This window comes from Gadus chalcogrammus, chromosome 17 (assembly GCF_026213295.1).
Source record: "Gadus chalcogrammus isolate NIFS_2021 chromosome 17, NIFS_Gcha_1.0, whole genome shotgun sequence".
Lineage (NCBI taxonomy): Eukaryota > Metazoa > Chordata > Actinopteri > Gadiformes > Gadidae > Gadus > Gadus chalcogrammus.
In genome coordinates, this window is record NC_079428.1 from 9,909,302 (window position 1) to 9,937,148 (window position 27,847).

The 27,847-nt window shown below is 43.0% G+C and overlaps 1 protein-coding gene across 1 annotated transcript in view; it reads right to left on the reverse strand.

The window, feature by feature from the left end:
* Positions 1-27,338, reverse strand: part of nrxn2b (neurexin 2b) — a 179,423-nt gene extending 152,085 nt beyond the window's left edge. The window contains exons 1-2 of the mRNA XM_056576223.1: positions 27,197-27,338; positions 6,439-6,456 (exon numbers count right to left, since the gene is read on the reverse strand). Of these exons, the coding sequence (XP_056432198.1) occupies positions 6,439-6,456; positions 27,197-27,338 (160 nt within the window). The remainder of the gene's footprint in view (positions 1-6,438; positions 6,457-27,196) is intronic.
* Between the last annotated feature and the right edge of the window lie 509 nt (positions 27,339-27,847).

Below are 27,847 nucleotides of genomic sequence, written 5' to 3' on the forward strand. Positions count from 1 at the left end.
CCGTTTTACCCAACGAACCCGATTCCTCACCCGGTGCCCACCATCAAATCTTTTCATCTACCTCCGGTGAATGAGGAAGACCCCTTAGCCCCTTTTCGTCACGGTAATTTCACAAGTTCTCTACCTTTTTGATGTTTCAAAGTCTCTTCTCTGCCTTCCGCTAACTTCCCAGCTTCTAATTCCAACGTACTCTGCACCTCTCACAGGGTGTGAAGACACCGTGTGGCTGCTAAGCTAGCGTGTCGAGGAATTATAACACAAACACACTCACACATACACAGACACACATAGACACACACATAGACATTATTCCCTCAATTAAGCTAGACCTCGGAGGGCTCTCTGAATGAGAGTGGAGAAAGAGAAAGTAGAAGAGAGCAGAATATAGAAGAGAACACAGAAGAGAAGACATAAAGAGAAGGTAATACTGTAGAGGAGAAGAGCCTTGGTCTTGGCCATGCTACCAGCTAGCTTCATAGCTGCTTGAGGCAAGTGCTTGGAGTTGTGCTTCTACTGCATTTTATAGTGTAGGGCACAGCCGTCAAGATGGTAGCAAACTGCATTTAACGACGCTGACAAACTCCACAATGTCCTATCATATGTATTAAGAGCAGAAAAGTGTGTCCATAAAGTTGTGTACTCGTTTGTTATTTTTCTCAGCGAGGCTTCAAGGACTGTATAGGGTATTGGTTTCTGAGCCCCGGGATATAACCAACTCAAGTTGTTTCAATTAAGTGTGACTCTAAACACGAGGATTTAGCTTTGCCCCCCCCGGGATTGGTCGACATTGGCGAGAATTGCATTATGACCACGGGCACAAAGAGTGTACGCTCGTGTCGCACAAGGGCAATGATGAGCCACGCAGAAAGCGGTCCCCACAGACAGGCAGGCCACGCAACGCATCTCCACTGAGAGCACGCACTTATTATCATCCACCCGACCTAAACACGGTGCAGACCAGATACGCAATTATGTTATACACATTACATATTATGAACATATCATGATACGGTACCAGAACAAGTTCCCCCTATTAAGGGGACACTCTGCAATCTCTGCGTTGGTTTCTAGCTACTGAGGCCGTTAAATGCCAAACATAATGATGCCGCCGTCCGTGTTTATCCGCCATGAAAGGATGAAGTAAATAAATAAAGGGAGCGGCTGGCGGTAATTGAATTAGGATCCGAAAGACAACAGTAGTGATTACATAGGGGATGGGCTAATGGCACTGTGAAGGGAGCCTATAGCTCCATTTACCCACTGGTATTAAACAAAGTGTCTGGGAAATCATATTTGGGAACCCGGGCCGGAGCCGTGGTCGAATTAGAATGCAGGTTCCGTCAGGCTTTGTACAGTACAATATATTATACTATATATTCAAAGATAGATATGAAGGCTAAATGTGCTGTTCTGAAAAGAATAGGAACACAAAAGACACAAGGGAGGACAACCAAGGAATACAACATTTGATTGAAGGTGAAAATTGCTGATCGTGGGGTACATTAATGCCTTCATGTCTTCAAAGTAAAGTTTGAAATTGATACTTTTTTCCACTAGGGAAGGAGGAGTGTGAAGGAAATAGGATTCTATGACTAAAGATGTATTTATTTTTACTTTATTACATTTTGCTAAAAAAAAGGAGCGTGTGTGCGTGTGCGTGTGCGTGCGTGTGTGTGTGTGTGTGTGTGTGTGTGTGTTTGTGTGTGTGTGTGTGCGTGCATGTGCCAGACGCCAGGGGATCATTGATTGCCTGACACCAAATGGACTACATCAGGAGAGGAGGCGCACAGGAAATTATCTCCTCCCATGCACAAGAAGCACAGGAAACAGGAAATTTGTTCCTGAACGGATGTGGCAAACGTTGTCCCTGACCTGCATAGAACATAACTCATGTTGTTTTTAGAAGCAAGGAGACAAATACTTAAGGACCTTTGTTTATTAAGTTACATCATTAACCTCCGACCCCAGGTGTGACAACTTACCGAGTCGGTGCCTCTGGGAAGGATGAGGACTTATTCGGGAACACTGTTTCCCTGACAGAGCTGTTTATTGTATCTCTGCGTCAAAAGCATGACGCCTGAGCGTGTGTGTGTGTATATGCGTGTGTATGCGTGTGTGTGTTTTCAAGCGCCTGCATCTGTGTCTGTATTCAGATGTGCTTGTGTTTGTTGGATCTGTGAGTGTAGCTCTCCTATTCTCTCTCTCTCTCTCTTGCTGTTATTATCTCACTCTTTAATCTCTCTGTCATCTCTCTATGTTCTCTATCTTATTCCTCTCTCTCTTTCTCTCGCCCTCATGACTCACTGTCTCTCCTTAGTAGTCAAGCTAATAATACAAGATACCTGTCCTTTGCATATACCTATCATTATGCACACACGCGCACACACACACACACACACACACACACACACACACACACACACACACACACACACACACACACACACACACACACACACACACACACACACACACACACACACACACACACACACACTGACCCCCAGCTGTGCCTGTGGTCAGATTGACGTGTAGGTAATAATAGCAGGGACCAGGGTTAAGATGTGCAACAAAATCAATAGGTAGTTGTGGTTGGTACATTTGAGAGTGAAACTCAAAAAACTCTTATTCAACCCATGTTACTGTCAATAAACGCAAATCACCCAAACATTCTAATTCAGTTTCTTGTTTGTTTCCTTGAGTTTCCACTACACACGGGCTGCCTAAGCTGTCCAGTCCGCTCACAAGAAAGAAAGAAAGAAAATATGATGCAAATCAAACGCTACACTGCATCCAGTGTGGTGGTACACCATCTTTCGAAAGGCCAGTATGCTGGGACGCATTAACACGGCATGAAGCAGATCAGAGGAGAAGGAACTCAGCAGCCCAGAGTGGAGGAGGCATGAGGCGTTCGCTTTGATAATGTGGATTACAGAGGTTGGATTCTTCGCCAGCTCTCTTTCACAATTAGGTCGAGGTTAATGGAAGTAGAAACTGTTAGTCTTTGCATAAGGGCACCGACTCTGGCTGGGTTTGTTCATAGCTCCGTTTCAAAAGTGTGAGGTGCATTTGGTTAAATCGTTTTTTGGCGTTTGCTCATTGAAGTTGAAATAGCTTGACATTATTGCAATTGAAAGGATCATATTTTATCAGGTGTGATGTTGATCTTTCAAAACCTGGCCTCTTGTGACATCATAAGTTGTCCGCAAATATTTAAGACGGATAGACTGACACTCCCACTTGTGATGTCACAAATGGATAGCTTTTGAAATGGCTTGTTCTTACTTATTAGCGAATATATATATATATGGCTTCATCTGGCCTCTAGTTAGGGAAAGTGGGTTTCAGCTGTCACTTTTCACCGCTCGTTAGTTACAATGAGCAAGTGCTGAACAAACGGAAATTGTAATGAGCTGGCAGAATGTTTTGGTACAGTGCAGGCGTTCATAATGTTACGGAGACACGAGGGGAGAAAACAATGGCTGTTCATTGTAGTGATCGTTGTGTCGTGAATTTGGCCGACAGTTCATAAATATTCACAACAACACATACAAACTAGAAAGCTAGCGTTTGCTGATGTCGAGAGAGAAACTTGTTTCATCATTGATGAGACAATTCTTTTTTAGAGGGACATTTTTTGGGGGATGCCGTCCTTGAAAGTGTACTAATTGCTGCTATTCCTGTCCGACTGGCTGCGTCCATTTCTGTTAAAAGCTCTCATCTTGGTTTGGACAAAAAAAGAAAAACGAACAACAAGACAACCCGACACATTTCCACTGGCCTCAAATGTTGGGAAAATTAGAACGAGTGGCGATTTAATCGCTTTCGGGGTTAACCGCTTTTCCCCGCCGGACGTCGGCCGGAACATTCAGGAGGCTTTGAACGCTAATAATCTCAGGTGGCCATCTCATTATCCCTGTCCGCTCAACATGTGGAGGCCGCCGCCGCCGCCGCCACACACTCTGGGTCTCGTGACATTGGCTGTTGAGACCAAACACACAGCGAGTCTGTTGTTGTTCCGCCGGAAGAGTCACACGCAATTCAAACAATGCTTGTCCTTCCAACGGGGAGGACGTTGTGTTGTTCTGCTCCGTTCATCTATATTTAAAGGCCCCCCCTGTTTTACTGTTAGTGTCGTGGTGCCTTTGGAGGCCATGGCAAAATCTTCTTTTTTTTTTTTTGACGGAACAAAGTGTGGGAGTTTCCGCGGGCCGGAAGGAAATTAGGGGGAATGGATCAACTGGTTGACAGGAGTTGCAGTCGGAGCAAACCACAACTTGTGGTCAAAAAGGGATGACAGTTTCAATGGCCTGTGACATGAGGGCCCTATAAATTGTTGTTATTATTATTATTCGTAGGATGTAATACACAGTTTGAATTGGACTTGTATACTTAGTAGCCAGGTTAATTATGACTATTAAAACGGAAGGCTGGTTTTGTAATGAGCACCCTAATGAATGCGCTGATAAAAGTTGCTCATTTATTAGCGAAAGCTATGATCCGTCTCTGAGTCACGTAAAAGGCTGATAGCTCACACCAGGTCTTGCACTTAAAAAAAGAAGTACATTTTGTATGAAACTCCCACTAAAGCAAAATAATAATGCCTGACTTAGAAAGATGGAAATTAGTCAATAAAGTGGATCCTAGCAAGAGAGAAAGAGAGAGAGAGAGAGAGAGAGAGAGAGAGAGAGAGAGAGAGAGAGAGAGAGAGAGAGAGAGAGAGAGAGAGAGAGAGAGAGAGAGAGAGAGAGAGAGAGAGAGCGAGAGAGAGAGAGAGAGAGAGAGAGAGAGAGAGAGAGAGAGAGAGAGAGAGAGAGAGAGAGAGAGAGAGCGAGAGAGAGAGAGTGCGTGCTTAGGGAGAGAAAGAAGAGGAGGAAAGACCAACCCATCTATGGAGCTGTTTCATTTAACGCCAATCGTTTCGATGAGTGAGTCAAACAGTGTGCTACTGTTAGTATGTCTGGCTGTGGGTCTCTCTGTATACCTGGCTGCATCGTCTCCTTAGGAGGAAACCGGATTCAATGCCAATGCTAGCCTGAAGCAAACAAGAAACTAAACAAAACCAGAGCAAGTAGTCATGTTTTTCGGTCATGGATTTTATAAACTGCCAGTAGGGAATGCTTGTTTGTCTTGGGTGCAGCAAGGAATATTTCTGTGTCCAACCACCTCAGAATTCTTCGTGAACTTACTCTATCCTTATGTCTCCAATATGACTTGCAAGTTTTACCTGATGGATATCGGTTTCTTTCTGCGGTGTATGCATATGACAGCCCTTATAATTGCGGATGGCACACACAGAGATAACATTTTATCAGAAGCGGGATTTCACCAGAGTAGATAACGGCACACTGTTTGTTCAATCCTGTTTATACCTCACGTTTTACGGTCCATTTGTGTGCAACGCCTCATTAATCCGCCTATCTTGCCTCTCTCGCGACCTCAAAATGGCTCCCCCCCCAAAAACCGTTGCCGGCGATGCATTACAGCTCGCTGATAGAAAGCTAGTGCGCTAGCAAAACGTCAGCACATTTATAACAACTTTTTGTGCATCTTTTTTTAAGGACACACCAGGTTTCTGGGCAGAGGAACTTGACGCTGAGCTGAGCGAGATCGCTGTAACCAAACACTTTGGGTCTCCTGGCCTTGCCTCTTGCTCTAGCACTTTGAGAACTGATAGCAGAGTTTGAGTTAATGAAAACACGTTACCCCCTCGGATCACTGGAGAAAAAGCACAGCTAATTGAGGAGGAAATGGGTGGTGGAAGTGGTGGAACTTTGCTCACACACAAGTCTTGTTTTACTTTGTCCAATACCATTCAGAGTCTACCCACCAACCATATGTCCCAATCCCCCCCCCCCCCCACACGCAACCCATCTCAAAGTAATACTAAATAATTTACTAGCAGATATTGCCAAATCGCAAATCCGCCATAAGTACAAAAAGTAGTAAAAGTGATTCACAAGTGGCTGGTAGCAAATAAAAGTTCCTGAGAGTGCAGTTAGCATGCAGACAACAGATGTAACGCCAGTCGTTCGCGCCAAATTCAACTTCAGACCAGAATTCAATTTGCAACGTGATTGCACACTTACTAACAACAATCGGACCAGTTTAGACCCGTTTTGAACACTTTAAACCCATCGAGTTCTTTTTCCATGGGCTCTGACAGGCTTGTAAACAACATTAGAAATGGAGCGAGCTGTTCCCAACATCATAAAAGTAAGTCAGAAGGCCTGTTCTCGTAGCGTGTGTGTGAGTGTGTGTGTTCCTGTGTGTACCAATGCATTTATAGGTATCACTTTGTGGTGCATTCAGAAATAGGACACAGCACTTTTCAACACTTACAGATCACAGCGAAACTGCCTGGAGCAGTGAAATAAGCAGACACCTTTATGAACGACGAGACAGAAATAGAAAAGGAATAATTGGGAGTGGACTTACCAACTTGCGATGAGTCTCCTAAAGGGAGAGGGGAGAGAGAAGGAGAGGGAGATTAATTCATTTTAAAAGCACATCAAAACCAAACCTAAAACATCAGGCATCCCCAAAGGTAAAACAGAGGAAACCTATTCACTTCTAGCAGAGAGAGCTATATGAGACAGTGAGAAGATATATTCTGAGTGAAAACCTTGACACATACAGATGAAGGAAATGGCCCGACATGGTGCCCCCAAATAATTTATCAAACTTAAAAAAATAATTAATTGAAGAAACATTTTCAGTTCTGAATATTTTCATTTTCTCCTTCTCCCTCTTCCCCATGCTCTATAAGAACAATTTCCTTGGCCCAAACCCATCTTCTTTCGTTTTTTTCCCTCAGGGACATCTTCAGTGACAAAAGAAACCATCAATGAGAAGGATCAATAGTCTGGATGATGGAGGGAATGAAAGTTAAAGAAAAATAAAGAAATAGGTCAAAACCGGTGCCATAATTTCTTGTTCTGTCCTCTCAATGCACTACCAGAAGAACATTGGTGGGTGTATAGGTAATCTTGTGCAGAGGTGTGTCCACACCAATACACACACACAGGCACATACACCACACTTGCACCCACACAATGCTCAATAGGAATAAGGGTGCACCCATACAAAATAATATGTATTGGTATGGGCAGGCTGGCCTACAACAGGTGTTACCCCTGTGTCTCCTTGATTATAGTCGCTCAACATGGAGAGAGAGAGAGAGAGAGAGAGAGAGAGAGAGAGAGAGAGAGAGAGAGAATTTAGAAAATTGTGAAATGTATTAAAACAGAATATTAGGCGACTTCAACTGTGCCACTGAATTACAAAGCAGATGGTTTGCAGATGGCACAGTGAAAAATGTTCAGTTTAAATAGCAATTTAGGAATTGCGATGATAAAAATGATGAAAGAGGTGGGGAAAATAAATTAAAAAATCTATATTTTTTTGTAATATGCTTGTAATCGCTTCTAAAAAATAGTGTCTTAAACGTACATTGTAAATAACATGTGGCATCTTGCGGAACTTGAATATATCTATATATTTTTACAGAATATTCAAAAATATGTTTTAATTAGTGTATAATCCCATGAAAATATTATTCTGCGCCATCCATCCATCCACAATCCAGCGCTGGCCAAATTTCCTATGTATTTGGATGATTAAATTTGAGTTTCAATTTTTTTTAAGTGTCAAATAATGTAGCGAATGGCAGTTTCCAGAAGAGGGGGATTAAGTGTGCATTCTTTAATGAGTCCATGTTTCAAAGATTTCTTAGTTTGAGTCGAAAAAAAGGCATGTTTTTGTACTGAACTCAAAGGTTGCTTATATAATATTGACGTTGGAAAAATTAAAGAGAACAATCGTTCAACTTAAAGTGAGTGATAATTAAACACAATTCTTATATCTATCAAGCAATCTCATCACTTGTCACCTGGCTCCTCAATGCTGTCGTATACAAAGACCTATTAGCACCCCACACGATACAGGCCGCTACAGGCCCCCATAGTCGTTGGAAAGGAAGGGGTGAAGGGAGAAATCAGTCAATTACAATATGCAACCTGTAAGGCTGGGGGCCACCGACATTCTACACACTGTACCTTTAAGTGGAGAATAAAAGTAGCTTGTTGAAGTAGCTATTAAAAGTAGCTTGTTGAATAAGCTAGTTAAAGGAGCATGTTGAAGAAGTTAGTAAAAGTAGCATGTTGAAGTAACTAGTAATAGTAGCTTGTTGAAGTAGCTAGTAAAAGTTGCTTGGTGACGTAGCTAGTAAAAGTAGTTTGTTGAAGTAGTTAAAGTAGTTGTTAAAATTGAAGTAGTGGTGGTTAAAACCGCCTATTAAAATACATATTTCAAACAGCTAGATGAAGCAATTAAAGTGGTCAAAATATCGACTTGAAGATGCTCGGGTCAAAATAGCGCAATAAACCAGGTAGTTGAAGTAGCTGACAGAATAGAGCCCTCTGTCTTCAGCGACAACAATCCACACCAATATTACAGCAAAGACATAAACTTCAGTCTTCATAACATAGTGTCCAAGCCGGGAAAATATATACACACATATCTATATCTTCCGCGTCAGCCTGGCCTCCCTTTATGGAGCTCAGTGCTGGGTCATACCAGCGGGTTCGACAGTATAATGTTTTATAGGAGGTGTATTATTCCTGACAGCAGATAGAAACGCAAGAGCGTGGGCTGAGGGTGGTGGGGGAGGGGGGGGTTGTAAAGTTTTGAAGTAACCCGATGGTGCGGTAAATAACCACAGTTAGGCTCCGGTAGTAAAAAGAATAACATCACTCGTATTAAAATCCTCTCAGAACACCTGCTCCTCCCGACGCCAGGAGTAATGTCGTTTTTTATTGGTGTTTTTTTTCATCTTGAATTATTTACTTATTTATGGCCTCTTATTTGTCTGGAAGTAAACAACAACGCACGGAAGATGAAAGATGAGCGCAGAACAAAAGAATAAAAAGCTAGCTACTTTGATCCAGGGGATCATGGCTTAAACCTGACAGAATTTGAAAGGGACCTGGAATTTGTATTATTTAGTTTTTTTGACTGTTGCAGGTAAATAACGACAAAATGCTAGCTTTGTGAACAACCGATGTGGCAAGAGAAAATAAACAGGAGGAACTGTCAGAGTTTAACTTTGAGCCTCCGAGTAGACCCCCTCCCCCCCCCCCCCCCCCCCCCCCATGACCTGTGACCCGGGTTCCGAAAGGAATCGCGGTGGGAACCCTGCTGGGAACCCTGCTGGGAACTGTGCTGGGAATCGCTGACCCTTGTCTACCACTGATTTAATCGGCCGCTCTCTTTTTATGTGATGTCATCCCCGCCAAGCTATTGACCTGCTCCCACCCCCGTGAAATGTGAAGACAGAACAGGCACACACACAAACACAAGGATGTACACACAAACACACACACACACACACACACATGGATGTACAAACATATACACACAAAAACACACATACATGGTGATGTACACTCACACAAAGTATGTATACACACGGCCCCACAAACAAGGATGTACACACATATACACACACAGTGATGCACACACATACACACATAGAACACATAAAAACATTTGCTAACAACGGAGATGGGGTAGGAGACACCTGTTATGTCTAAGCATAATGGGGGGCCATATAAGAGTTAAAAAGTCTCAGTTTCTCACGATTCAATTTCTATTTTTGGGATCCCGATTCGATTCACAATCTATTCTTGATAATTTCAGGATCTAGTCCGCACTGCGGCAAGGTAATAAAAGAGGTGGGGCAAAAATGGCATGGACGCAGAGTAGGCTAAATGTATGATTACGTTTATGCATTTTTTAATTTGAATAAGTTCCTCAACTGATTGCCATGATGTGAACAAAAAAAGGCAGAATCGAAGACAAGAGGAAAAAAGAAATATATTTTTGGCAGGTGTTTAGATTCAGAAACATAAAGTAACAATAAGAAGAAGAAGAATCGCGATCCATTTGTGAAATAAGTATGGTTCTTAAGGCAAATGGTCAATTCTATGACGTGTGTGTGTGTGTGTGTGTGTGTGTGTGTGTGTGTGTGTGTGTGTGTGTGTGTGTGTGTGTGTGTGTGTGTGTGTGTGTGTGTGTGTGTGTGTGTGTGTATGTGTGTGTGTGCGTGTATGTGTGTGCACGTGCCAGCGTACGTATGTGTCATCTGCTGTGACACGCAGCACGGCTGATTCATTCCCTGTGGAGACGTCTCCGAGGGGATGTCATCCCCCCTCATCCCCACGCCCGTTCAAATCCAATTCGCCGAGACGCCATCTCAAATCCCATTCCTCCATTATGTGTTATCAGTGTGTGTGTGAGGGAGTGGGTCTGAGTATGCTGAGCAAGGCATGTAGGAGTGATAATGTCAGAAGATCGAGAGAGGATGAAAGAGAAGAAGAGAGAGAGAGAGAGAGAGAGAGAGAGAGAGAGAGAGAGAGAGAGAGAGAGAGAGAAAGTATTGAGTTTACTTGGATGTGATTTACATTTGGATGTGATTTACATTTGGATGCGTAGAAAATAAAGGATTCATGGGTGTAATGAATGCACTTTGAGTTGCTTCGCTTACTCGCTGCGTTTTGGGAAAGTGGGCACGGCGATCGAAGAGAACATGCCACTTAAGAAGCGATGGTGAGCTTAAAGCGGCTACTGGAATTTGGCCGTTGTCTCATATATCTGACTTTTGAATACATCAAAACGATGGAAATCTTAGTAAAACCCAGCTAATCAACGGCAGCTGAGCCCCTTGGCTGCCGCCATGGAAACACTGAACTGCTAAGCTGGGAGGCTAATTCAACAGACACAACCCTTCTATTTGGATCGATTTAACCTTTTTTTTATTAATCCTGCAGATTAACAAACCTGTAAAGCATTGATGTCTGGACAGGCAACCTACCAGGATTAAGAACAGGCAAAACAAAGGATAGGTTGAGATATTTTCGGTCAAGGTTTGCAGATTAGGTACTAGATAGGAGTAAATATGGTCCTACTTGGTCCGACAGACGAATAGACGAATGGTTAAAAATGTATGTACTGACGCACTCACCGTAATGTAAGAATCATCGGATAAAAGCATCCAGCGAATGCTGTGGTACTTTAAGCAATCCTTTTATCCCACTCATCGAACAGTTTACCCTGAGTTCAAAAGCATCAATTTTATTGAATATTGATGAAATCCATATAGAAGTTAATGGTTCCAAAATAAACTTAACGGAAAACTGAGAAAGTACAGCCTTTTGGCCTCAGCTACATTTTAACAAACACTCTGTACAAAACGATGGAGTCTGTACAGCTAGCGTACATACCGCTGGGGGCGGTAGTAGCTCAGCGCAAGGTTGCTAGTTCGATCCCCCGCTCCTTCTAGCGTGAGTGTCGAGGTGTCCCTGAGCAAGACACCTCCCCCTAACCGCTCCCGACGAGCTGGCTGTCACCTTGCATGGTTGACTCCACCGTCGGTGGGCGAATGCTTGCATGAATGGTTGAATGTCAGGCATTATTGTAAAGCCCTTTGATAAAAGCACGATGTAAATGCAGTCCATTTACCATTTAATACTATGAGCGGCATGTACACTAGCTGTAGAGTATGATAGCAACTGCACAGCTAGCGTTGACCACTATGAGCGGTATGTATGCTAGCTGTACAGTATGATGGCGTCTATACAGGGGAACGTGTCTATGTTCCCCGGGTCCTATGTTCCCCGGGTCCTATGTTCCCCGGGTACTTTGTTCCCCGGGTCCTATGTTCCCCGGGTCCTATGTTCCCCGGGTCCTACGTTCCCCTCTGTGTATGAGACTGGGGAACATAGGACCCTTTTTTTTAAAAAAGGGTCCTATGTTCCCCGCTTTTCCCAAAAAGGGTCCTGTTCCCCGATATGTATGTGACCGGGGAACATAGGACCCTTTTTAAAAAAAAAGGGGTTCTATGTTCCCCAGTCTCATACACAGAGGGGAACATAGGACCCGGGGAACATGGCTTTTTCCACCATTACTGCCAAATTCCGGCCGAGATAACTACCATTGCATGTCTTTACCTTTTGTGGAAGAGGGAGAGACGTCTGAGAACCTGATGCAGTCTATTCATACGCCGGTAAACAAACCCCGAGAAGCCCAAGCCTTACGAGAGCTCCCCGCGCTACGGCCATCCGGAGGCGCACAGAGCTTTTGGCCGTGATATTATTATACAATTATATTATATTATATACTATATATAGAGCTCCGGGAGTCGCATACGGCAACAATCACTTTCTCCTCCATGCTGCAGTTCACCCCGGACTGCGCTGCACTGAGTTGGCCGGTTGAACGCTGATTGGCTGTTACGTTACACATGTCACTCAGTGCAGAGCTATAGCTCTGACTCAGTGGCCACGCTGTTGAACGCCGATTGGCTGTCATCACGCGAATGTCGCGTCAAAGTTTAAATATTTTTAAAGATTGATAGATTGCGGGGAACATAGGACCCCGCGGGGAACATGGGAAAAGGGTCCTATGTTCCCCGCTTCTCCCAAAAAGGGTCCTATGCTCCCCGGTATGTATGGCTACAGGGGAACATAGGGGAACCTTTTTTTTTTTAAAAAAGGGTCCTATGTTCCCCGATCGGGGAACATAGGGATGACCCCCTACACAGTTAGCTTACAGACGCCAGAAGCGGGGGAAGGTCATGTGAGATTGCGAACACGTTCTTCTTTATATTCTTCTTACTCTTCTTAGATATTTTCAATAACGCCTTCCTCATTAATATATACATATATTATACATTAATATATCGCATAGCTTGCCTCCAACACTGGTATCATATAACATGTCATCACACATTCATCCTGAATCAGGCTGGTCCAAACTGGGTTTTCACGATGGCTAATTAGCCCTGAAATACTTCGTATTAAAAATGATGCAGAAGTTCCCTGGGTTGTCCAAAATGTTGGCATTCGGTGGAAAATAAAGTCCAAATAATATATTGTTAAGCCAATTGTTAAGCCAATACCCAACGGATCAAAGTAGAAGCTGTATTGTAGGCGGCCTCGATATTGCATTAAAGTTATAATGATAAAGTTACAAAGATAAAGTTTGGAGGAGCAACTAAAGCCGGTTGTATTCTCGAGCATAAAAGGGCTGTCCAATTAGGTAGCAAGGAATCGTTGAGGTTGACAGTAAACAATGGTAGCACAGCTTACTAGCGCACACGCTTATCATACAACGGAAACAGGAAATAATATTTTGGTGTGTCTGTGTTTGTGTCGGTGTGTGTGTGTGTGTGTGGTACCATTTGTCTGACAAGACATAACAAATACAAGAATGATGAAATATTTGTCAAACAGCAGTCAAAATCAAAAGCTTCATGTTCAGAATCTGAGTCCGACATGACATTTTGATAGTGTTGCATGCATACCCAGGCATTTTTGTTGTGCTACATCCCAGAAAAAATCGTGCAGACAATTAATTGACAGTATAAAAAACCTTTCCCTCCACGAATCAATCAAAACAGGAATCATTTTTAGCCTACTTGATTTTACTCCATTAGTCTTAAGTATGTTGTCATCAGACATCAGATCAAAGTCTCATCTGACACTTTGATCCAAAGGGACTTGCAGTGATTCCAAATACATGTCATGATGGAGCAGGGCTTTTTCTCAAGGATCACTACAGATTAGGCTTTGGACATTGGGGATCAAACCTAGTATTTAACCTAATCCTCAACACACAGCGCACTCTATTTTACTCCTGGAGATCCATGGCTGAAAAATATTGACAAGATATATATTTTCCACCCAGAAATAGGGTTATGCATCGTGGTGATGGATGAAGGGGAAACCACTGACTTTAAACAGGGACACGGTAAGTAGTCAGTGGATCGTCTATCGAGTTAGCTGCATGTGGTAGGCTTTCAAGCTTTTATTCTGAATTAACTTAAAATGAAACTGGGCGGCCTGTAGTTAAAAAGAAATGACAGAGCTGGTGTGAAGGCACTTCAAGACCGCCAGCCACTCTCACAGGTGGAGGTGCCATAGAATCAATTTGAGAGGCAATCTGCAAGAGAAAGGTGGGCTTGGGAATAGATTGCAATGTCAGCGACACAGAGTTAAGACATATATAGAGAGACAGGAGGGGAAAATAGTTGAGCTGAAGGTTGACATGCAGGCGTCACCAAAGATCTGACAAACATTTAGTGTGACTGTTTCGTAATTAAACATTAATTCATAAATGTTTGTAACTACTGTTAATTAAATCCAGATCTATTTTATCAAGGGGCACCCAAGGCATGGAGCTATTATCCAATAGCTAACATAACCCTGTAGTTATTTGTTGCAATGCACGTTCAGCATCGCTTTGTCGTCGACATTTAGTTGGACACAATGTCTTTAGTCACTAAATGTCAATCGACCACCGCTACTCTCTCAACAGTCAGGTTACAACGACATTTTTCTATTAAACTCGAGAAGTTTAATAGAAAAATGTTAAAGAAAATCGGATTCCGTCTCTACAAGCTTTTCAGATGTGGTTATCGCAGAATTGAGTTTGCTCTTGTTGTTGTTGTGGTGGTTGGGTTTTTACTGGGTTTCCTGGATCGAAACTGACGGGCGAGGAAAGGAAAATGAGCGAGAGAGAGGAGGGGTGAGGGGGGGGTTATTAATTATGTTTCTGACCTACATGTGCCTCTGCCAGTGGCCTGGAGCGAAGCCAGCAGGTCTGACAGCTGTGTGGGAGGTCACCTCATATCCATCGACAAACGACCAAAGGACCAGACTTCACACGACTATTGCCTTCCCTTTGCTTAATCAATTTTTTAATTATTAACATTTGAAATGATAGAATATATAAATGTCAGCCAAAATGTTTAATTGACACATTTTTTTATTGTTTTTCTATGAAGTTGGTCATTCAGCGTTTGTTATTTAGGTTTTAGCTAATCTGATGTTGATATTAGGTCTGATTGTTTTCAGGCTTACTTTAGAACTTTAGGTAGTGCAGTAAGAGACGAGGGATGGGAAATGATAGAGCGATAGTACAGAAAGAGAGAGGGAGAGAGAAGGAAAGAGGGAGACTGAGAGAGATAGTGGAGAAAGCAGAGAGACAGTGCAGAAAGAGAGGGAGAGAGAGGAGATGAAACACAGATAGTGACAGAAACAGAGAGAGGGAGATACAGAGATAGTACAGAAAAAAGAGAGCGAGAGAGGAAAGAGAAAGGGAGGGAAAGAGAGGCAGTACAGAAAAAGAGCGGGAGAGATGAGAGATGGAGAGCGCGAGATACAGAGAGTGGGAGAGAGGAGAGATGGAGCGAGAGAGAAAGAAGTTGGTTGCAGAAGAAGTACATAACATGAGGGCAGAGAATCCCACATGGATAAAGAAAAATATGAAGTAGAGCATAATGCAAGATCTTCTTTATGGCGATATTGTGGGATGTCTTTTAAAGGGGCTTGTGTGTGTGTGTGTGTGTGTGCGTGTGCGTGTGCGTGTGTGTGTGTGATACAACAAGACCCCCCCCCCGCCCCCCCCATACACACTTCCAGCCCCACGTTTGACCAGGGACATCCAACAGGGAGCCCACACTCTCATCCCACCACCGCCTCCTCCTCCACCGCCCTTCCTTTATCCCCACCTCCAGGTCTTATCCCTGGGAGGAAGGCTGAGGCTGCAGCCTGGAGGGTAATTAGCTTCATCTCCTAGCTGTCAGCTCCTTTAGACCCCCCATCCACCCCCCCCCCCCCCCCCCCCACACACATGCAGGCACACACAAACATACACACATACACACCTTGACCTGCCATTCAGGGCAGGGAGGGGGTCAAGACTGAGGTGCATGCTATGTGCACGCAGTGGCACACACCGGGTGTTACAGTGCATGCCTTGAGTCAGTCTTGCTGCTATGGTGTTTTTATGGGCCAGATGTCTTTGCTGCATTGAGATTTCCTTTCCTCAGTATTTTTTTTGCGAGATCGCTTGCCAATGATATAAATAAATGTGCTATTTGGTTTTCTGTGTTAAATCATTTCAATGCTTAACAGCTGACTTGCTGTTACATACAAACATGTGTGACCCACGCAGACGCTAAGATTTAAGACTTAATTTAGGCCGTTGTGAGGAAGGTGCTATTTTTTTAAATGTCTCTATGACCAAGTAATAAGGGGAGGTGTGGGTGATGTATTTGATAGTTTTCAGTTGAAGGTTCACTGGATATGTACAGGACTGGTGGCCGTGGTGGGGGTCTGGGTAGCCTAGGGCCAACGCCTGTCGATTTCAATTCATCGAATCATTGAGGCCGGGATGGCTTGTGGATGTTTAGTGTGCAGCTAGGTGAAAAGCTGACATACACACATTTAGGACGCCACTTTCCATGCGTGTGATACACAGCTCATGAAATGTGCTTTATTAACATTAATAAGGTTTTTAGAGAACAATAATATACTCAGGTCAGGCAATTGCAGCAGACACTTTTATCCAAGTATATCCCGAAGTATTTGTATATATGTCATGAAGGAACAGGCAGGGGTTAGGCACCTTGCTAAAGCACGACTAGAATTTGTAGAATTTGGACATCGGGACTCGAACCAAGAACCTTTCGGCAGGCAAATCGAGGCCGTTTGTGGAATAGATGACCTAAGAACCCAGGTCGGTTGGTGATGGTCTTTTTTGTTCTGGCCCTCACCGTACCTACTACCTATACTACCTCTTAAATAGGTTTGACTTACATTCAACCCTATCTCTTGTCAGTGTCTGACAAGGAACCCTACAACTAAAGTGGATTAGCAGTTAGGTGGAGGCCAAGTGGTCTGGGCAGGTTTAGAATATGAATTATCTGAGAATATGCCCTACAGGAAGACCTACGACAAACAACCAGGACAAAGTGTTCGGCCTCCACACATTGATGGATGGCTTTGGCATATGCATGTTTATTATTCCCACTGCATCCCTTGCAGCTGAAAGCCAATTCATAATAACTAATACAACTAAACCAACCAAAACAAATTAATTATGAAATTTACATTTTGGATTTGTGCGTCTATTTGTTTAGAGGCGTTCATTTAGGGAGGCAATCCAGATTGAAATTAGGTTGCGGAAAAACATACATTTGTTGGCACGGGTCAATTTTGAATTTTTCTCAAAGATTTCTCATGTGTGGAAAAACTTTCAAACATGATTTAAGATTCATAATTCTGACTGGTTATTACAATAGCTTTGTACTGAGTACTTCAACTGTATTGAATGAAGTTTTTCAAAAGTGGTTCAGTGTAAATTACATGGAACCAAGAGATAGTTTTGGTGCTATAACATTGACATATATTGCAAGTCATCTTTTTCTACTACTACAAAAAAGAGAGTCCTTCCTTCTTATTTTCACAGAAGATACCGGAATTATAGTTAATGTTGAGCATGTTTCATTATGTATTATTATACTCCAGAAATGTAATTATCTGTTTAGGGCACAATAATCACAGCGGTTATAATTTTATGAATGAAAATCTGTAATATTGTATTACAATAGTAGCGCAATTAATACAACAATGAAAAAAATCTGCTAACCATATCTTTGACTGTTAAAGCTACTCTGCATTCACATTTTAATCCCTCTGGATAAAACCATCAACTGCATTACAAAATGTAAATGTAGTCATATATATATATATATATATATATATACATATATCCTGAGAATAAACATCAGACAGATAAACACTTTTATCCTCTCTGTGAGGGCTGTGAGTGCCTACGCTGTATCGCTAGTCTGTGTGGCGGCAGGAGTCGACCCTGAATAATGAATGAGATGAATCCAGGTAGGGATGAGAGGCGGAGTGGGGTGGACCGGGGGACACCAAGCTTTTTACTGACGCCCTTACGTTCCAGACAGCCAACATTTCATTTATTATTAACCGGTTCAAAGGTAGTTTTTCGCCACGTTGGGGATGTGAAAAGTTGGCCTTGCCCTGTGGGTGGTTTCCATGCGATTTGGTTCGAGATATGTTTAGGAAGACCGGATGGGGTTTGGTTTTGTTGTTATTGGGAAGAAATTTAGAATCTAGAATGGAAATGTCAACAGTTGTTAGCTGTTGTCGTAACATCTTTGTGTTAAAAATGTGGTATTTCTTTTAAATAATTATTTGACAGCTATGGAAGTCCTTTTTTGAGCATAAATTAGGAGATCGTTTTAAGATATTCGGTGATTAATGTGCATCACTACATGAAAGTGCATTTTTTCTTCATTTTAAATAAATCTATTGTTTTGGGGACAAGGTTGGGGACTTCATCTTCACACCTTTGTCAGAATACAACACAGCTTGTCAAGGTAAAGGTTGATCACCTGAGAACACACATTGTGTGCATTGTTTGACGACAACGCCATATAAAGCAACCGCTGCTTTAGGGATTTGAAAGTCACACACCAATGACATATGCATATCACAGGATTATTAAAGGCGGTGCAGGTGCTGTGATCATGCGCCACCCTCTGGAGATGGAACGTTGTCAGGGATACTTTAATTGGCATTTTATCAACCCTGTTCCATCAAAGTCAGAAATTAATAATTTCTAATGGCCGTGAATCCGCAATGGATACTATGAATATGAGAAAAAGAAATGTGAGGAATATGATGAAAAGAAAATCAGTGGGCACAAATTAAAGAAAGAAAAAAGTCATATTTAGACGAAACTGCTGACAAAGAGCAAGAGTTATCAGAATGTATGTCACGATAAAGAAATCGTTGAGTAGAACGAAAGACATCAATAAACTGAAAGGTATCATTAGAATAACTTCTGATAATAAAAGTAGTTGGTGAAATCATACATTATTCCAGAATCCCAGACAAAAAGAAAGGACAAATCCGAAGGAATATCCCGATAAGGAAACTGTTGGGTTGAATGAAACAAAATAATTGTTTCGGCCCCAACTGCTGACGGGATGTGGGAGAGCACAGATCTTGGGGTGGTGGCGTGACATCATTCTGAACCCCCCCCCCCCCCCCACCCCAGAGGGTGTAATTGTTGTAATTGTAATAATTTTCTCACTGAGGGAAGTACTCAGGAAACACGTGAGGGAACATTGCTGTGTCATTGTGGTTCTTTAGGATCACATGACTAAGATCGATGAAACTGTTTCAAAGCGAGACAAATAAGTCTTAAATTATACAATATATTAGCATAATTGTGTTATGTATGTATTGTTATATGTGTGACTGTATATATTAGTGCATACGTGTAACTACCATTTTATTCATTAAGATCGGAGGTGACGAACAGAGATCATACATAATTCATAATACACTAAGGAGCAGGTCGGGGGTGGGGCATCTTGCTCAAGGATGCCTTTAGGTAGACTTTGGTCGTTGGGGATCGAGCCAAGTACCTTTTGGCTCGGAGTTGAACACACTACTTCGCTATTCAGCCACTTGGTCTCAATGTGGTTTAAAATGAACGTTGTTTGGTCACAAATATTTGTTGCACGTAGAAAATCCCCATTCCAATATGGTTAATCATTCACAGCAAGTTCCGCTTGAGATATTATCGGACTTAAAATGGTTTTGGAACACACAGGGATATTGATATTTTATATTTTATGCAGGGGTGCGTCTGTGGCTCATTCGTCTGCACCGTGTGACTAGAACGAACTTGCGCGTTACAAGCTGCCCTTTTCTGGCTCTTGGGGGAAGTATAGAGCGTGTGTAAAGCACAATTTTACCTTTCTAACAGCTTCATTCCATTATGTTTTCCCTATTATGTGTGTATTTTCTTTGTGCTATATATTGCTTTTGTATTATCTATCATCCCTATCCTCCTCCTATTATTCCATCTCCATTTGTTAAATTATCTGTATTAACTGTAATTAATATTTTGATATCTATTTTCTTAACTATCTATCTGCTATCTCCATTTCCTCCCAAACCACCTTTATTAATTCATTAGCAAGCGATAACGTCCATATCTGTCTAAATGTATCAATTTCTTCCATTATAAAACAATTTCCTCCATCATCCTGTCCTTTATCCCTCTCGTATCTCTACCTCCTCCATTACCTCGACCCAGCCCCGCCCTGTATGACCGGTGTGTGTTATGACGGAAGCGTGTGATCTCAGCCAAGTAGGCAGCACACAGGAATAACCCACCCGGCCGCCACCGCCGACATAACCAACCAACGCGTGCGGGCGGTTAATGGTATTCGGCCGCGCCTCATTGCCTCGGCCGGTATGCTCGGGTGAGCGCGAAACCGCCCGGCCCTCCTGCGGCCGCGTGCCATTATCACGAGGGCCAATCCACGGAGTGTTCTTTAGCCCGCAGTAGAATGTTTTATTCAACTTTCGCTGCGCAGCCTTAACTTGTGTTCCCCCCCCCCCCCTCGACGGCGATTGCATTACATCACGTTGATTTAGCTGAGACTTTCATCCCAAGTGATGTCCGATTATAGGAGAGTTCAGACGTGAGAATCATGAGAGTACATTCAATGAATCCAATAAGCAAACTGCCTCAGGTGCTACATATAAAAATAAGGGGTTTATTTTTTGGTCGATTCTTTTTTTCAAGGGCCAAGTTGCAGCGCAAACAAAGGGGTTTTCAATCTGCAACGAAGATGGGTAAGGGTTTCTGATGTCAGTGGTGAGCTCATTCCACCATTTTGGAGAGACCGCAAACAATTACCCTTTCCTGGGATGCGTGAAATCCTTTTTTTTTTTGTGGTCTGAGCTTGACTCAACATATTTTGGATGGATTATATTAAATTATTATTCATACCCTGGCTGCTTTGATACAATTGGGTAGTGTTGCACTAGAGATGTTTCATGTCCTTTTAAGTCATTGATCTGATATTATCATTGCCATTCCCTGTTTGACTACTAATAAAAACATAAACTTAAGCACAGAAAAGCTGGAGACTCGAGTCTTCAGTCGGAGTCAAGAATCAAAAATTGAACTTGCGACTTGACTTTGACTTGCCATCTGGGAGAATTGTCTTACTGGAGACTTGACTGCTTTGACACTCAAGTCTCTGGAGACTTGAGAACCCAAAATGTGGTCAGACTCTAAGGGCTGTGTTAAGCGTATTGCATTGTTATTCCAAAAAACAAAATACAACTTTTGATTATCACCCCAAGTTCTTCCAGCACTGCCTAACTGGGTGTGGTTAACAGTGAGGCCTGCGGACTTGATGAGCCAGGTTCAAGCAGTCTTAGTGGTGAGGCTATAACGCCATTAGAAATAATACCAAATGTAAATGTTTTGTTGTCATTGCAAACGGAACTGCAAACAGTAAAAACTGTATTATTTCCTATTCCTACTTCATGACTATGAACTAGATCAATCTAGTTAACTCAACAAATGTATTAAATAAAATGAGCGATATCATTTAGTTAATTTTTCCATTGTGAGGAGCGATATGACCCCCGACTGGCTTACACTCTGACTCATTGTAAAATCATAACTCATGGGAAGCCCAAAGCTTCCCATGAGTTAGCAGTTGATTCCTCTCTGTAGCGCGACGCTCACACAAACTGTATTAATATATTTTTTAATGGTGCACGTAGAGAACAAATTGTGCGCTTAATGGACTCAAATATAAAATACAAAAAATATATTTGCTTTCGGTATTTATATATTTTTTTCTTTGTACCCAAAGACTTGAGACTTGACTTGGACTTATAAACAGCTCTGTAGAAAATGCCAAATACCGTTGCATTTATTGTAACAAGAGTTAATGGCCTTAACTTCTCACCTGCTTAGATTGCACACTTCCGATTGCTAAGGCTGTGGAAATGTAACCTACCAACCCCCAAACCTATTTTCTATGGTCCCTGCCCCCAAAGTATCAATCATCAACAAGTCTAACAATTCCTCAATTACTGCTTAACAATTCAGGAACAAAGCCGACGCCTTCCACCATTAAGGCAATATAATGTAACTAACACTGCTGTTGGTCTACAGGGAGAGATGGGGGTTGGGGGAAAGGCAGCCTATTGAAAAGGTGTGAATAACTCCTAATTAACCATATGATCAGCACTGTGGGTGTTATGAGGGGGTTTCGATATAAAAATACATAACAAGAAGACAATGCAGAATGCAGCGCTGGGAGCCCGTCTCCCCATGCAGGCATTTGTCACGTGGAACACCCAAACCGGGCCTCGTAGGGGCTCTGGTTTTGTGTTGGGGCCAGACAATAGCTACTATATAGATGTTCCATTCACATGTCTGGGATGTGAGCAAAAATAAAACATCATTAAAATCCCTGCATTTATTAATAACACTCCCCTTTTTTTTAATCAAATCCACGTAGAATTAAATTACGGCCAGCTGCTAATACACATGTCAACGTATACCTCTATTAGTGCCCGTCCGACCACGAAAGAGATTGTAAGCTCCCTCTTGCTCATCATTTTTATTTACACAACGTGGTAATATCTCACCCCCCCCCCCGCGCCCCATACACTTCATTTCATTCTCCCTGGCATGCACCAATTTTTATATTGTCTTTATTCCTTCTGAAAATGTTATTTAATATGCAACGCGAATGAAAGAGGAAAATCATTTGAAACTCATCGCACGTTGAATGACATCTAACACCCTGGAGAGGGAGAGAGAGAGAGAGAGAGAGAGAGAGAGAGAGAGAGTGAGAGAAAGAGAAAGAGAAAGAGAAAGAGAAAGAGAGAGAGAGAGAGAGAGAGAGAGAGAGAGAGAGAGAGAGAGAGCGAGAGAGCGAGAGAGAGAGAGAGAGAGAGAGAGAGAGAGAGAGAGAGAAGGGGTTTTCTAGCTGTCGACTCTACACTTTACTTTCTTCTTATGTCTGATAGGAGAAATTCCTGCTTTCTCTACATGCAGCACGCTGTCAAACTCTTTATAGAATAAGTAGAATATCAAATGACAAATGTAAAGTCTCAGTAGTGACACAGAACGCAAGTGATTCTTTTCATTTCAGTGCTGACGTTTTGCGAGCCTAGATAGATTGTAATTCTGTGTGCTCTGTGTGTGGTGTGTACATTCATGTGTGTCTAGTTTGTGGGTTTTATGTATGTGTGTGTGGTGTGTGTGTGTGTGTGTGTGTGTGTGTGTGTGTGTGTGTGTGTGTGTGTGTGTGTGTGTGTGTGTGTTTGTGTGTGTGCGTGTCTGTGTGTTTCTATGTTTGCGTATGTCAGTGTCTGTGTGTGTGTCAGTGTCTGTGTGTATGTCTGTGTGTGTGTGCATTTCCGTTTGCACGTCAGTGTGTGGGCGTATGTCAGTGTGTGTGTGTGTGTGTGTGTGTGTGTGTGTGTGTGTGTGTGTGTGTGTGTGTGTGTGTGCGTGTGTCTGTGTGTACATTCATGTGTCTAGTGTGTGCGTGGGTGTATGTTTGTGTATGTGTGTGTCTACGTGTTTGAACACGTTTGTGTGTGTGTGTGTGTCAGTGTGCGCGTCGGTGCATGTGTGTGTGTGTCAGTGTGTACATGTGTGCGTGTGTGCATGCGTGTTTGTCAGTGTGTGCATGTGTGAGTGTGTATGTGTGCGTGGGGGGTAGACATGTCCCTTTAGGGTGTGTGCGTGTTTGTGTGCGTTTGTGTGCGTGGGGGGTATTTCTATAACGGTGTCACTTTATGTAAAAATCGTGTGGGACGTGGAACTGGAAAAGGGGGGGGGGTTGTGTAGGAGGGAGGGGGGCTGGTGACGCAGACGCAGCCGACTAGATGTGAAGGAATCTAAATAACGTGCTTCAGGGTACCGCCAGGATCCAGATCCCATAGGAGCGTACAATATGTACAAACAAGATGTACGTGCGATACGGGCGCACGATATGTGTACATACGCTATGTGTGTCTTTCATCTCTAGGGGATATAGGGTGCTTGCGTTAGCGTTCCCACGCTAGGATTTGGCTTATTAAATGCAACGTGCACCCCTTGATGTTTCTGAGCATGGGTGGCCTTCATTCATAGCGATTTTGACGCTCCAGTAATGTCGTTGATGTTACCAAAATGTATATCACATTAATGCATAGTACGTATTTTGTTTTAATATAGACAATGCAAATGTACTATTTGGTACATTTTAGCGCGTATATTTTGTTTGAAGTACTAAAAAGTGAATTGATTGCATATTTTTCAAGATGAACACAAGAATAAAATGTACACATGCAAAGCGTGAATCAAATTTTCGTCTTCCTTGGGGAAGGATTTGCCTAACGGGGCGAGCGGACGGAGGGGGGGGGGGGGGGGGGGTGATGCGGAAGAGAATGAGGGGTTGCCGTAGCAACATGTAGCCATTGGCTGGAAGCTGAAAGTGCAAGACAAATACAGGCAGGAGGGAATGCGATAGAATATATACAGGGCTCAAGACTAACAGTTTCTACTGCTGGCACTTCGGAAAGTAACTTTCTTTATTTGGTGGCGCCCTAACAAATTTGGTCGCAGTATTAGGTCGAGTTTGTAGGTTGAGCTACGGTGTGCGGGATGTGTGCAGCTCCACGTGAACAGTGGTTTGTTTTTGGTTTATCTCCACATCCGAGAGAGGGTTAAGCTTCTCAGTATAAAGCCACATATGTGGCGCATTTCGTAGAAAAAAGTTGATCATCATAACGCTCATGAACAACAACGGTACTAAAAAAGTGTAAAAAAGTTGCCGTAGGTCATGACATGCCCCCCAACCTTTAAAGAACTTTCAGTCCAATTTATTTTTTCTCGTGTTCAAACTGCTGACTAGGTACTGCTGACCAGGCCCATTTAGCTCTAAAGTGATTACCAACTACCTACTAATAATAACATGCTTCTAAATTAATATTTAGTTTTAGCTTTTTTAAGCATTATTCTAATAAAACAGGTTTTAAGCAATTTTACCGTCATTAGAAATAAAATGTTTTCATTGAGACATGCCTTTTTTATGAAGTCACATGATGGCGCACCGGCACTATAACATTGTCTGGGGAGAACCCTGTAATAACCTGGTCACTTAACATTGTCTGGGGAGCACCCTGTAAGAACCCTGTATTTTATATTTATATGTATAACTCACATCCACATGATCAATGCTGTTAGTCTAGAGCCAGGATATACATGAATATATATGTATGTATGGATTCACCCCAACCGTGCCAAGAACGATTCCCAGGCCAAAGGGGCCGAGCACCCATCCACATAAGATAAAGAAGACTAGAGATGAAATGCCCACGAAGGAGATGATAATCCTCTGTGGTTCTACAAACCGAGGTCTGCAAAACCGCCATCAATACATATTATATACAATATATTAAGGATGCCTGGAACAAAATATGAAATGCCTCTCGGAATTTGTCCCTCAAAATCACGTAAATATAGCAACTGCGTTCTTGTGTCTGAGACACATCGCCATGCACACAGAGTATTGCTAGGATTCTCAACAGCTTGATTTGTTGTAATTAGTATGATCCATTAAATATATTATTCAAAGGTTAATAAAGGTTTAGCTTGTATAATGAATATGGCTCTACCATTTTATAATATGGCCTATAAAACGTACTAATTGTGTGTGTTCCTGTGTTTGAACACATTACACCATTTGCATTATTGTGTTGTGGTCACAGCAGTCTGCTGTGTTTTCCTCCTCCTGGTCTGCCACTCCCCCTGTCTGTCTCACCTCACGCCTGGCCCTCATCCACAATCATGCTCACCTGGTCCTCATCCCCAATCAACCCCCTTCATAAACCCTTGGATTCCCTGCTGTCGGCGCCAGATTGTACTACGCACTACCGTGGTAACTATACGTGCCTGGCTCTAGTGTTACTTGCTACCTCGCTCTCTTACTCTAGTCTCTTGTTGTTTTTGGACCACATCTAACTTTTGTTCCTCTGCCTGCAGTTACCCGGATCACTCACTGCAGCTCGCCCACCTCGCTCTCCCCCCGGCTCCCTCATCCACTACCTGCTTCCCACCTTGTTCAATAAACCCTTTTTGTTATCCCTTCAACATCGTCTCTGTCTGCTCTTGGGTTCAGCATCGTCTAACATAACATATTGGAGTTATCAACTTACAACTATCAAAATAAGTGTACCCAATATGACCCACGTCAGATTGATTGTCTCTCAAGCCAAGATGTCTCTCAAATTGATTACTTATATAGTCCCTAATAGTCTCTGTAACCACGGCTCCTGTTGCTAGGGTTATAATTATGGGATGCCTTCAAGGCGAAAACACACACTGAGCTGAGCTGGCACTTGGCTGGTCGCCCTCGACGACGAGGCGCTCAACAAACCACTGGGAGCTTGGATCAAAATCGACAAAGACAAGACGTGGAGTGTAGGCGATCATACACACACGATTCACATATTATGAGACTCAGACTTAGTTTATTTATCACATCCAAGCATAAGTGAGTTCAGTGCAGCTAATGCTTGCCCTGTGCACACCCCCCCCCCAGATAGATAGACAGATATCCCGTTGTATATAAACACTATATACAGTTTTAACATAATACAAATAGAAATTGACATCTAATAATAATATAATAATTCAACACCATAGTGATAACACAATATCTCATGAGAAATAATGAAACAAAAAAACAATAATACTGTCAAAGGCTATAACAACAGTTGGTCAGTCCATCAGTCTTGCTGTGCAGTCCATCAGACGGATTTTACCAGTCAGATGGTCTGCAGGAAGAAACTCCTTCTGAGCCTTCCTACTTTGGGGCTTGAGGCTGCAGTGGCCCCAGAGAGAGAAACGGTTCAGAAGTATGCAGTCCTCGTCTCCTGAAGCACTGATTGTGATCATCCTCCGGGGAGAGGTGCGCTGGGCAGGTGGTGAGCTCGGCAGTTGAGCGGAGCAGCTGGAGTAGCAGTAAGCACGTGTGTTCAAAGTCCTGCAGGAACCCGTCGGTTTACCCCGAGCCTTGTCCACCTCTCTTAAAGAGTGAAGACGAGTGACTCCTGAACACCACTACATGATCGGCATGGGTCGACCAGGTCAGCTTCTTGGATGTGTGAAGGTGTCCCACCCCCTCGTCAGGACCCCCGTTGATGCTGAGTGATCTGGGAGGCGGCCGCTGGTCACTTTTTCCTGAAGTCTAACATCACCCCCTCTGCCTTAGCAACATTCAGTGAGAGGTTTATTCGTCCGGCACAAAAGTAACAGATTCAACACTTCAACAGTAAAGAGTGGAGATTCTCCCCGATCGTCACATCCGGAGATCAGACTTCGGTCAAGCGACAATGCTGGACATTTGAAAACGTGTGGGATTAATGAAGAAAGAGTTGGAGAGTTTCAAAGTAGCAGCAGAGCTGGCTGAGCCTTGCAGTATTTAAAACAGTACCGGGGATGCCATCTGGTCCAGCCGGCTTCCTGGCATCAATCGTCCTGAATGAACTCCTCACCTCATGCTCTGCCATCTTCAGGGGGCACTCCTCGCAAATGCCGCTGTCCGTGGCACTCACGGTTGTTGACGCCGGTGACATCGAAACGGGTATATAAGCTATTTAGCTCATTGGCCAGGCAGATGTCAGCGTTCGATGTGGTGGCGTTGGGTTTAAAGTCCACAGTCGTCCTAATGCCTGAACACGTACATCTATGATGGGACTGATGAAGGTTGCCTCCATCTTCTCTCTGTACTACCTTCTTGCGTCTTTGACACTCCTCCGCTGGTAGCATGACGCTCGTCAGCGGGACACATTCCTGATGTAAGGCCAACGGGGTATGGCCTGGCCTGGCCCGACCAGACACGATGTCATGTGATTGGCATCGCCTCACATCCTCCCTAGTGGCTGCTTGTGGGAGATTACAACATTGTTGCTTTGATTGCTTAAAACAAAGAAATTAATTTGAATATGATTTTGCATAGTCTGCCATTACTCCCTGAATGTGGATTATCCAATCACATTGCCGAAACGCACGCTCATTTCTTATAAAGATGACCTCCGTTAAATTTTTATCCCAAATCTTTGACACGCCTCAACCTCTGCCACAT